Source organism: Pyxicephalus adspersus, chromosome 5 (assembly GCF_032062135.1).
Source record: "Pyxicephalus adspersus chromosome 5, UCB_Pads_2.0, whole genome shotgun sequence".
Taxonomy (NCBI): Eukaryota; Metazoa; Chordata; class Amphibia; order Anura; family Pyxicephalidae; genus Pyxicephalus; species Pyxicephalus adspersus.
This window is the reverse complement of record NC_092862.1, coordinates 64,229,650-64,242,970: the sequence shown is the minus strand read 5'-3', so window position 1 is coordinate 64,242,970 and position 13,321 is coordinate 64,229,650. Positions and strand designations below refer to the sequence as shown.

Below are 13,321 nucleotides of genomic sequence, written 5' to 3'. Positions count from 1 at the left end.
ATATTTCAGTGAACGATTATTTGTAACACAGTATACAAACAACTCTTTTTATGTATTATGTTATATTGTATCTTTTTATGTATCTTTTTATGTATCCTTTTATAATGTATCTTTTTATGTATCCTTTTACAATGTATCTCTTTACAATGTATCTTTTTATGTATTATGTTATCTTCTTATGGTTTGCTAATCATCTCTCCAAATCCTCTGAGGAAGTCTTATTAGGCGAAACGCATCGGGAAAGGAGGCCAATGTTTTGCCATATAAAAAGCCTTTCTCTGTCACTTTCCTCACTTCACAAAAAACTCTTAGATATACTTATTGAGTACATAATTCAACATGTCACCTAATACTAAAATATACTTTTTAGGGGCAACTGGCTTTTAAAAATTAAAGGAATTAAACCAAGACTAAAGTTTTGCTTTAAAAATGAGGCATGAGCAGGTCTTTCTCCCTTATAGAATGAAATAATAGACCTGTCAGGTTGCAAGTTTTTCTTTTTTTGGGCTTAGTTCTGCTTAAGGCATACAGCATACACCCTGACAATCTTAAGTAAAATACACAGAGTGCCCTGCTCCTGATTATGGTGGCAAACCTCTGCTCTCAAAATGATATTCCAGACTATGTGTTACAACTAAATAGTTGATTCTGATTCAACTGGTGCTTGGAATACTGTTTTGTACCTTTTTTTCTTATTAAATGTTCCAATTTTACCCTACAATTTATCTACAATAGCACTAATTGTTTTACAACTAACTCTGGTCAAAGTAAAAAAAAAAGTGTATTTCTTTAGTTTTGTTGGGTTGTGTTTTTGTCTATAGGTGACAATACAATAGCACCAAAAATAAATAAATATATATATATATATATATATATATATATATATATATATATATATATACACAATATCCATATCAGTAATACAAAAATTGCTTAGGGTTAAAAAACAATCTTCCAGACCCATGTGTTTTATTAGAAGTAATTGATTCTCCACCAGGTGCACCAAGTGCATTTTCTTTACAGTTCAAAACTGTGACACCCAAAAACATTTTGGTGTGTACTGGCACATTAAATGATTGAAAATGTAAGTGTGTAGCATGTAATGGTGAGGAAACAGTTCATGTAAACTTAGTATATGGACTACATTAGCACTTTATTGGTGAATAGTAATAAAACCAAGTTTGAAATATTACTTAAGTCTCATCTTTTGAAACTCATGAGGTAAGAAGGATATTGTATTCCTTTTTCTAGGTCAGTGTAGCGACATTGGCAGTGCCTTATGAATTGGCTTAAGGGTGCTATTTCTGTGATGTGCAGACCTGTATAATAACATTTACACAGAACTTCATTTACATACTATTTTAGGCTAAAGATTTGCGAGAGGTGCCGCACATCATGTACAACTGAATTAATCAGATATGCTGCTTTTCAGAATCTTTTAAAGCCCAGAGGAGTCAGCATTTTCTGAACAGACCATACACTTAAAAAAAACCATATACCCTTAATAATATAAAAGCACAGTCAGATGTTTTTTTTTTCCTTAGCCCATTTTCCTTTTCCTACTGGAGATAATGCTAAAATTGTGTTTTGCATAGTCACTGGAGAATTCTTCTTCTAGTTGTGATTTCTTTTCCTGTTTGATCCTTCCATCTCAATCTTTAAACAGTAAACTGTTTCTGTCTCATTCCTGATTCCACTAGCTCATTCCCACTAGGGAGTAGTTTATACACAAGCTGTTGTACTGCTAAATCACTGCCAAACTCCCCACTCTCAGCTCAGGGATAGGAGTGTCAGGTCCCTGCAAGGGGCTTCTGCTGGACATGCATGGCTAGCATTTAGGATGGGCAAACTGGGCAATTTTTAGGGCCTTCACATTAAGAAAAAACCTTACTTTTCCCTACTTCCCAATGCCTCCCTTGCACCTGAATAGCTATCTACAGCTCTCACATACATTTTAAAGCTTTAGCGTTGGCAAAAGATTGGGACATGACACACCACCAGGTTCTGCCCACCTTCTGTTCTGTGTGCAAGACGTGTTCTGAGACTGTAAGTCTGAATGATTTGTTATTTCACGTATGGTCTAGCAGTGCTCTCCACAGCTGTTTTTAGCTGGGCGCATCACCCGTCTGTTTTAGGGTGGTTACTGAAGAGTTGGGTCACAATACATGGATTACCACCCACCTCCAATTTCTTCCCACCCAGCTTAAAAAATGGCTGGGTTGGGCCCTGGTCTAGACATATTATTAGTAACTTTTATTTATATAGTTCATAGTTACTACCTGTCCCTCAAAGGGGCTTACAATCTAATATCTCACCATAGTCATTTGTCAATACCACAGTCTAAGGTTAATTTGGGAGTCAGCCAATCAACCTAACCATATTTTCTTGGAAAAAGGGCGGAAACCAGTGTACCCAGGGGAAACCCACTCAAACACAGGCAAAACATGCAATCTCCATGCAGGTATTGCCCTGGCCGAGATTCGAATCTAGGACCTAGTGCTGCAAAGGCCAGATTGCTAACCTCTGAGCCAATGTGCCGCCCATCAGACATATGTCTGTGTGATTTAGTGTTGTGCGTTTGGTTGTGTGTAATGTACATATTGGGCCTGATTTGACTGATCCAGCAAACCTGGAAGGGATTTTATAAAAGCATTTGCTATTAGCTTATCCAGATTAATTCTAGGTTTGCTAGATCCTGGAGAGTCTTGGAGAGCTTTAGTAAGTCAGGTCCATTGTGTTTATGCTTGTAATGTAATGTTGTGTGTATGTTTGTGTATTATGTTCAGATCGTCCTCATATTTATTATGTTATTTGTGTGTGCGGTGCAAATGATATATTTTATTCAGGATTTTTTACTCCTACTGTGCTTTTGCTATACCCGTTGCTTTCTTTTTATCCCTTTACCCTTACCGAAGTCCCATAACTGATTGCCTGACAGTGAGGTTTATATTATCAGAAATTTTACCACTCAAACCTTAGGAGCAGCCAAACATGGTATCACTACCTTAAGCCGTTAAAAAAAAATCACCTTAACTATGATGCTCAATACATTATATATAAAGCCTTAAGCGCCATATTACTCCAATGTGCTGCTTTTCTCGTAAATTATGTAATAATAATTATTGAACTCAGCATTTAAATAGAACTATTCAGAGTCCTTCAAATCATGCCTTAATAAATCAAAATTTACAGACACCTCATCTAATGGACCCTTTCTAGTACATGCTTAAATTTATTCTACTGCATCAGAGGTATTTGACATGTTCACCACAAGCATTTGATGTGGTATTTCAGCTGGAATGGTACAAGAACAAAAGCAACAGTGCCAACCCACCCTTGAGACCATTAAGTCACTACCCCAATTGCAGAATTGCTGTTTCTAAACGTGGCTTGAAACTCCCTGACTTGTTTCCGAGTCCCACCAACATCTATTGTTTTTGTCCCCTTCCCTGAGTTGGTAGTATCAGACACCTTGCTATTCTCTATTATCAGTGTTTGTCCTGCTGGCTCCCCTGTAGCCCCTGAGTCTACTAATTGTTGTAAGTGAGGCCTTGCTCGCTAGCAACATGCCCCTTCTGCTAGCATATGTGGAGGTTCTACCTATTCTCTACAATGACATGTTCTGTGGACATGGCATCACCGGTTAGGGGAATTTCAATCACCGTACTGCTTCCATGCATCCTACAAGATGCTGGCAAGAAAGATTAGATAAATGTGAAAACTTCCTCCTATCAAGGTGATAATGCCAACACTCCTGCATTAACCCTTCAAGATACCAATCCTAATCCTCCTCAGTGACATTTGTTTTTCCACAGGTTTCAAAATTTCTTATTCCTAGGGAAGATGAATGTTAAAAAGGGGAGCAAAGCAACCTACTAAACATACCTATCCACTGTCTCCCATGTAAAGCTGCCAATTTTCTATTTCTGCAGCCTTTTCTAGATTTGCATTATTTTTTTTTCTACCAAGAGTCGTTAGGTTCCTCAGCTCCTCTCTTCCACTATGCATCATTTTTCTTCCTATACCCACTTCGCCTTACAAACACATTCTCATCCATTCTGCTCCAGTTATACCCACTTGCCTATGTTGCTCTTTGTTCAAAGTGCTGTATAATTTGGGGCAGTTCTGCTTTGTTTATCATCCTTTTAGGCTTCTTAGTACTAATACATGGTGCATTCTTTAGGCACTTTATGCCATGCTAGCACAGTTTTTCTCGACCTTTTTACCATGGGGAACACTTGAAATTACTTTTTGGTTATTAATTTTTACATCCTCATCTCACAGTACATTAGTGTAGTGGGGTATTGAGAAGAATTCCTTCTACATTGCTGACCAGTATGAAGGATGTCACCCTTACAGATCTCCAAAAAGATAATTGATGTCACTAATCTGAAACTATCCTGGAGGTCACAAATTGCTCATTGTTCTAGCAACACCTAACAACCCCTGGAGGAACACTGGTTGTGGTAGCATGTGAATTTATTTTTAGTATGAGGTTATGTATTATTATATTTTTGATAGAAACAGTGAAACATGTTTTAGGATTAGTTATTGTAACAAATTAAATACACAACATAAATGTTCAAGCAAAATTCTCTGCCATTGTGTTGGCATCATAGGTTAAAGTTTAGCAGTAAATTGAATAAAAGTGCCATAAACTGTGCAAATTAGCTCACAAATAAACATAAATATTCTATCTACAAATATACCTCTTTGATGCTTGATACCTAAGTAAATAGCTTTTTTTCACTACAAGGTCTAACCATTTGTTAAAATACAAAATGAAGTGAAACAAGGTTAGCTAGAATTGTTATTTAAGTGTCATAATTCATATGATATAAAATGTCAACACTGTTGATATTTTTTAACGGTAAACCATTTTGTAATCATCTCCTCCAATGTAGCAGGTTTTCTGATGCTGTTCCTAGAATCATTGTGATTAATGGTTCTCCGTTGGAGTGAAGAAAACACTGTTTAAAAATCCTTGAGCTACTTTGATAAGCTTGTGAAACAACTTACTTTTTAAACTACACCATAGCTGATATTAGCAGTTTTATTTAAATATTGGGTAATAAATCATATTAATGGTTTATGTTATGTATTAGAATCAGCAGTCCACCCTTATTGACAGAATGAAGTAATGTTAGAATAAGTATTTTAGGACTGCTTCTGTAAGTCTAGCATAGTATTTTGTAGATTATTTACAATGTAGACATACATATTAAAAACAGTAAAAAGACACATGGATGTATTTATCTACTATGGCATATATGAACGTCATTTTACTTGCTGATAATCTTTTGCATATTTAATGGATAAATTTAGTTGATATGAGTTTAAAAACTCAGTATTTTGCAATACTATGTTCTGTTACCTGGAGGATTTCCAAAAAACAAACTTTGCAGTAGATTCCTAAAAATGGGTTTCCTTAGAAAACCGTATACAGTAAAACAAGATGAAAAATATACTGAAAATTCGATTTAAGTATTATATACCTTAAAGCAAATAAGTACATGTTCAGACTAACTGTAACAAAAATGTTTACTGTTCTTAGGTGCCTACTAGCAACTGCTAGAGATCCAAGAGTGACAAGGCTCTGAAAAAATGCATGGCCACCACTAACTGCCTGCAAAAAACAAAAACAAAATCAGACTTATTTTTTAACCTCCTGGGCGTTACACTGATGTCTAGATTTCTGTACCAAAAGCGTTACACTGTTTTTCATGAAATTTTTTTTTTTACATTTTAGACCTGTAAGTTACAGAAATATGTCCGAACAAGGGTCTAGTAGATATCATGAATATAAAAAAAAGTTTGAAACACATGATCATGTAAAAAAAAATGTACTTTTAATAAAATCCTATCCTATTTTTTTTTGCATAGAAATTTTTGTTTATATTGTGGGCTTGTAATTCTTAGGGTTAACTCCGGGGTATGATAATTATATTTATTTATTATATTAAAATCATAAATTATAATATAATACATAAATATAAATAATAATTTAAAACAATAATGAAATAATAGACAACAATGTAATCTAAAAATAAAATTAAAAATGTACTTTTATTTTTATTTCATGTTTTGTGGTGTTTTTGTACTGTAATAACCATTTAAAAGCAGATTACATTGTACTCTGCTTTTAAATTTCCCTCCCTGACACACCCCCATACATCACCAATCACATCACCCGGAAGATGACTCATCCTCCGGGGTGATGTGAGGGGGGGATTTCCCTGCGTGCCTTACACAGACAAGAGACACAGGCACACGCTGGAAGCTGCTGGCATCTCCCGAGAGATGCACAGTACAATGCAGGATTTCTGCATTGTGCTTCACATCTCACTGCAGATGCCAGCAAGAGGAGCTGCGGACACTGGGTGAGTATTTCCTTTCAGTTGTAATCCGATTGTCATACAATGTATGACAATCGGATTGCAATATAACATTTGTTTACATTTAACCACCTGGTGAGAAAAACTCGGGGTTAACGAAAATTGCAAAAGTTTTTACCCCGAGCATGCTCAGGCTTAACGGCCAGGTGGTTAATATTAATCAAACCTATTTTTTAATATTAACTAGCCGGTGTTCACATGACATAAATAGTTATTTCATCAGACAGTTAAGAACAGTTATGGCAAAAGAGACTATCTCTTTCTGTAGTAAACATCTGCCTGAATCGCAAAGTTCAAAGTGAGACTTTAGTTCCACTTTAAAACTTTAGCCCAACAATGACTCCAATGATTAACAAATTACACCTATGTTTCAGGATTGAAATAAATTTAAAAAAAATGTTTATTTCCTGAGAAGTATAATCCTTCCTTATAACCTTATTCTAGATTTAATAAATCTCTGTATTTTTCTCCATTTTGGTATATTCAAATGTAATGATCATCTTTTTTTTGACAAGAAGAATTGAGTGACCCTAATTGGATAGATGAACTAATGTCAATTTAATGACTCTCAAAGGTAAAGGATGAAACTGTTACATCTGATGAGTTTCTTTCCATTCTGTTCATTACAGCTCCACACATCTTAGTGTTTGTTCATACTATGCTATGATACTCAGTTTCCAATCCATTTATGATAGCAGAAACATTACTTGATAATATTTACAAAACAATAGTATTTAAAAAAATATATAAAAGTGTGTTTGACATGTTAAATATTTTAAATATTGTGAAAGTCCTCATTAATGAATACCTTTGCCCTAAGTTTGTTTTCCAGTATGTATATAGTATATAGCAGTATGTATATACAGTTTATGTATATAGCATTTGGTGTCTTTGGTCTGCAGCTAAATACAGCATTTAAAATATGGAGAATTCTCATTTCTAAACTATCAGGTGTTTCAGTATATTAATTTCTATCCCAGTTAAATAATATGGCATAACTAAACACACTTTTTAGGGTAGGAAGGATCAGAGTATGAAATCATATATAGATGGTAGAACAAAATAAAATAGCAATATACTAAGTGCAGTAATAAGTGCATATTCCCCTCTCTTATTTTATTTATTGAGAGTCATATGCATATGGAAGAAGAGGCTTAACTTTCCTCTGCTAAAGTTATGGGAGTTGATGGGGCAAGATTTCCATGTCTGTTAGAGAGGAAAGCGAAAAGGCTTTAGTACTACTGAACTATGACTACCTAATGTGTATTTGATATGGTTGCACAAATGATTATTAAAGTCAAAATTTTTCCAGATCAGTTATTGAAACAATAATAGCAAATGTCTAAATGTCTGACCGCTCCTTTCAAGTTTCTTTCAGTGGTATTTCCTCCTCTCCTACTCTCCTCCCTGTTAGTGTTCCCCAAGGGTCAGTCCTTAAACTGGTTCTCTTTTCACTGTACACCTCCTCACTTATCTCCTCCATTGGCTTACAGTACCATCGGTATGCAAATGACACTCAAATCTATCTGTCCACCCCCGACCTGTCTCCCTCAATCCTGGATAAGGTCTCATGCTGCCTGTCGGCCATCTCATTATGGATGTCTGACAGATTTCTGAAACTCAACCTGGATAAAACCTCAACCTGAAGAACTCATTATCTTCCCTCAAATTCCAAATCTCCCCCTAACATATCCCTAACAGTCAACACTGTCATTCCTCCCTCCCCTCAGGCACGGTGTCTTGGCATCACCATTAACTCTGCCCTTCTGCCCTCTCATTTACCCCCCATATTCAGAACATTTCCAGGTCCTGTCACTTTTACCTACACAACATCTCCAAAATCCACCCCTACCTGTCCCCAGAGACCACCAAACTCTTGTACACGCTCCTATCATCTCCCATCTGGATTACTGTAACATCGTCCTCTCTGGTATTCCACTAACCCTACTCTCTCCTCTACAAACTAATATGAGTACTGCAGCCAGAGTCATCCATCCTTCCTACTGCTCTTTTTCTCCTGCCTCTCTTTGTAGTTCTCCTCATTGGCTTCCATTTCACCTTAGAATCAAATTCAAGCTCCTGTGCTTTGCCTTCAAATCCCTCCACAGTTCTTGTCCCACCTACCTTTCTGACCTGGTAAAAAAAATACTCCCCTAGCTGCTCTCTTTGCTCCTCCAATGACCTACAACTGATTTCCTCACTCATATTCTCATTACACACACAGCTACAAGACTTTTCTAGAGCTGCCCCAACTCTCTGGAATGGTCTTCTTCATCCTGTTAGGCTTGCTCCTACTTTCTCCTCAGTTAAAAGGGCACTCAAAACCCATTTTTCAAACTTGCCTACCCATCTTCTTCTGTCTTTTGAAAGCATCACTACTTCCCACCACTACATATCTCCCATCCTATTGTAAGTAAATTCCTCCACCTACTAGATTGTAAGCTCTTCTGGATAATTCTCACCTCCTGGGTCACTGTCTGTATTCATCAGTCATTTGCAACCCTTATTTAATGTCCAGGGCTTCGTACTATGTTGGCGCTATATAAATCCTGTTTAATCATAAAAATAAATGATGTACATATGTGTTAACATTACTAGTATGGTCTGTTTCTGTTACTACAGGGTCTTCATCACTTAACCCAAGATTTGGATTTGTCAGTTTTACATGCAATCTTTCAATTAATAGCAATCTTTAAATAAGACTTTTCAATGTTTTTATTTTGTTTCTTAGCCTCTGCACTGCAAACAATTCAGTATTCAACATTATCAAGATCTGCACAGACTCATAATCTTAGGATTACATCATGTTTAAAGCATAACAGTTTAAGATCAGTAACTTCAAAAACATCTACAGACATTCCTGGTTCAGTGGAGCTCCTTGGTAGACAGTTTCCTCGAGATGATTACACAAATGTTACCAGTAAAATTTTGTCTTTGATTGGAAGGAAGTTACACAACCAGACTTATCATCCATTGTGGCTGATAAAAGAAAGAATCAAGGAACATTTTTACAAGCAATATATAGGACGCCATGGAAACCCTCTATTTTCTGTCTATGACGACTTGTGTCCTATTGTTACGAGAGAACAAAATTTTGACAGACTTCTTGTTCCTTTGGACCATCCAAGTAGAATGAAAAGAGACAATTACTATTTGAACCATATTGACATGCTCCGTGCTCACACCTCAGCTCATCAGTGGGATTTGGTGCACTCTGGACTTGACGCATTCCTGGTTGTGGGAGATGTTTATCGCCGAGATGAGATTGATAAGACCCATTATCCAGTTTTTCATCAGATGGAAGGTGTCCGCCTGTTCACACACCATGAGGTAATGCTAAATCTATAGGTATTTGTTTAGCCTAAAGTAAAACAGTGGTCAGGCTATAGACAATAAAATATTTATAAATCCTTAGTTAAGCAATTAATCTTTTTTAAAATTAGTAATCACTTGGCTCCAGGCACTTTGGGAAAATTTATTTAAAAAATTACATCAGAAAGCAGTTTAATTCCCCGCAGTGTCCTGCCATCCCACCAGCCTTCCAACCCGGGGGTCCTTAAACTTCAGCCTGATGAATTTTTGTAACTGGACCTTAAGCATAAGTGTTAGTGACTCTTTTAAGCTGTTGGAGATAGGAGCTGCTCGGTCAGGACACGTCTTTGTTTTCTCTGAGCCACATGATGGTCGCTGAATTAGGCCCTGTCCCCCACCGAAATATGACATGTAGTTAGTTATAAGAAAGGAAGTAGTTACCCTTCCTTTCTTATAACTAACTACAATTGTTATTGGAATTTTGAAAAAGTTAGTTTAAAGGTATTGTTTGTGTTATTTTTTTTTACTGGCTAGGGGTTTATTGCTGGGGCCTAGGGGTTCACGGGTACGCTTACATTGGTCAGATGGATAAGTTGAATAAAGTTAATAAAAGTAAAATAAATCTTACGTTTTCTATAGAAAATGCTGTCAGGCTTCTATGAGTGCTTGTCAAGTGTGTTGGTGGGCTGGGGGCTTTGTTATGTTGTTTCTGCAGGCAAGTGCTAAGGGCCAAGCTCAGTGACAAGGTGCCTAGACCTTCAAAGATAGGGCAAACCTAAACATTATTCATTATTTCAGGATATCTTTAATGATTTCTCCATCCCAGCAAGGCTTTTAGTTATAATATACTTCTTCTGATTTCTTGGCCTTTTTGAATTCATTAGATTGTAATACATGCACAAATTGTTTATTCTTTCAGTCACCCATATTAACACATCTTTTAGGGTATGTACAGTATGTATTTATACATTTTTCTGCCTTTTTACAAACATTTAAAATATTTAAGTTCAGCTGAAGTACCTGCAATCCCCCTTCTCACCTAAAACTGAAGGTTCACTTAACCTAATGGTAGGTCCAGCCTTGGGCATTATAGGTGTGACTATAACCATAATGCTTTTTCTGAACACAGACACAGTGTTGTAGTTTTTACAAGAACTGATGTAAAAATATGTATAACATTATGCTTTCTAAAAGTGTAGGAAAAGGGAATTACACTTAGGTACTAATCAAAATGCTTTACAAATAAAAATAAAAGACTAAGGGTTAGATAAGGAATGTGTTAGATGTAAGGCATTCCTGCTCTGAAGATATTTTGACATTTTTTCATATATTTTTATAAATTATTTCACCACATTCAGTATTTTTAAAGCTGATATATTTCCTCCTGTTACTTTACAGACTGATGCACTACTTCATACAGTATTGTAAACATTCATGTGTTATTTTAGGCATTCCATGCAGATATTTAATGATCATTGTGCCAAGTGGAAAACAGTGCCCCTAATACCTATGCAGAGTGCCTCAAATCTTAAAGTACTGGTGCCACCCCAAATGTGGCTGTACCCACAGCCCCTGTATTTTCTGCTGCTGCTTCCCATCCTGGTGACCATACTACATTATTAAATATTGGGTCACAGTAGATGACTTGGGATCACATTTGGTTAAACCTTTCCCATACCTGGCAATAAAGGGGTGGCCATGCTGGAGCTGATAGCAGAACAGCAGATGAAGCCAGGAGGAGGCATGGTTTGTTTGGCACAGAGCTGGGGACTGGGCAGAAGACTGAAGTGAATAAAAACCCATTGAACCCGGCCGTAATGGTGTCAGACGGAGGAGGCTTTACAGAGATACCCATATTTCCCTACACGGGCAAGATGTTCTAGATAACCAAAAAAACTATCTCCTATCCACCTCAAAATTTGTAATGCTAAAAAAGAGGCTAAAAATGATTTGGGCATTGCCCCTATTGTACCTTAGGTACAAGTATCTCTACAGGTACGCTCTATTCTACCTACTCTAACTTCTTTAAATGGTGAACCTTAATGGAATAAGGCAGCATTTCCCCCTTCACTTCGGACCTTGGCTAGGTATTGCAAGATAATTTTTTGTGAAGCATTTAATGTTTATATTGCATACTGCAAACTGTTTTACTTTTTCTCAAAAAGGTCTCTGCTTTAGTATAAGAATAAATAAAAACAATATTACCACATTGGTTCTAATTGGAATAAAGCTTTGAATACTGACATACAGAAGAGCCAACAAAGGTAATGGAACAAAGATATGACAGGAAGTATATGAAAGCAGAATATTTTAACACTTTTTTTTTTATATCTGCATTGATGGGGCATATTTCTTATAAGATCCGTGGAAGAATTCTGAGAAGGTTGCAACAAAGGTTTGGATAACCAAAAGAAAAAAGGACTAATTAGAAATGATTTCTGGTAAAACACAGTTTTCAGAAAAAAATACCATTTTCTGAAGATAATTAGTGAAGAAGAGCTTGACAATGATGGTTTTATTTCTTTATTTTTCCTCCTTCTTAGATTATTTTACATACCATGTGATCATACATACATATCATCCAATATTGCATTTTCTAGGCTGAAATATTGTTCACATAAAGTGTTTTCTAGAAGTATTTACATCAAACAACTGCCAGGACCAGAAAAAATGTTGTAAATGGTCTTTAGAGTCAGGTAATACCAAACTTAAAACAGGTACAATTAAATTACCTTGAAAAACTTTCAAGGTGCCCGTCCAAAGAGAAATACTAAGAAAAATATGGGTATGTCCCTTTTACTTACCCTACCTAATATTTTCCCAAAATGAATTAATGTATATAAAAAGCCAAATGCCTTGTATTTCATAGGACAGCATGATAACAACTGCCTTTATTCAAGATTAAGTCATATTATGTTCAGATCTGTTCATCTTGTAGGTTAAGGTCATTTATAAGACAGATTGTCCCACGTAGTGTACTCAGAAATTAGCATGTTATCCCCACTCTCAAACTTAAAATATTGTCAAAGTGGGCTCACAGTAGGCTCAGGCTGCAGATGATAGTGTAAGTTTAAACCAGTGTTTCTAAACCAAGGATTCTCGAGCGATTACCAGGGGTTTTTGAATCCATAAACAATTTGTGCCTCTCCAACCAGTTCAACTTCCACCAATGATCTATTTGGTTATCTGTAAGGGTGACATTGTTTCTGCTGGCCAACAGTCTAAGAGGCATTCATCCCATTGTCCACCGGGCTAATGTACTATGAATTGGACATACCATAAATATTGCTGAGAGTTCTCTGAGACCTGACAATTATTTCAAGAAAAACAAGTTTAAATATTTCAGGTACTTTTTTTTTAAATGGGATTCTGTGCCTAAAGTAATAATGGTGTGGAAGATCTGTTAGAGCGATGTGTTCGGCTGAAATTCATCCGTGTGATCATCTTTAAGTTTTTAATGTTCCATCCACTTAATATGCAATCCATTTCGCAATCATTTTGTAATGTTTAGGCATTCTGTACTAAAAAAAACACCTTCCCTGATCAGTTTTGACTGACGCTCTGACAAAAAATCTGACTGAAAATATGATTGTTTTGATCAATCCAACATTTAC

At 36.2% G+C, this 13,321-nt stretch overlaps 1 protein-coding gene across 1 annotated transcript in view; it reads left to right on the top strand.

The window, feature by feature from the left end:
• FARS2 (phenylalanyl-tRNA synthetase 2, mitochondrial) overlaps positions 1–13,321 on the top strand; it is a 199,748-nt gene that overhangs the window by 54,729 nt on the left and 131,698 nt on the right. Inside the window, exon 3 of the mRNA XM_072411759.1 lies at positions 9,127–9,725. Coding sequence (XP_072267860.1) covers positions 9,127–9,725 — 599 coding nt within the window. The remainder of the gene's footprint in view (positions 1–9,126; positions 9,726–13,321) is intronic.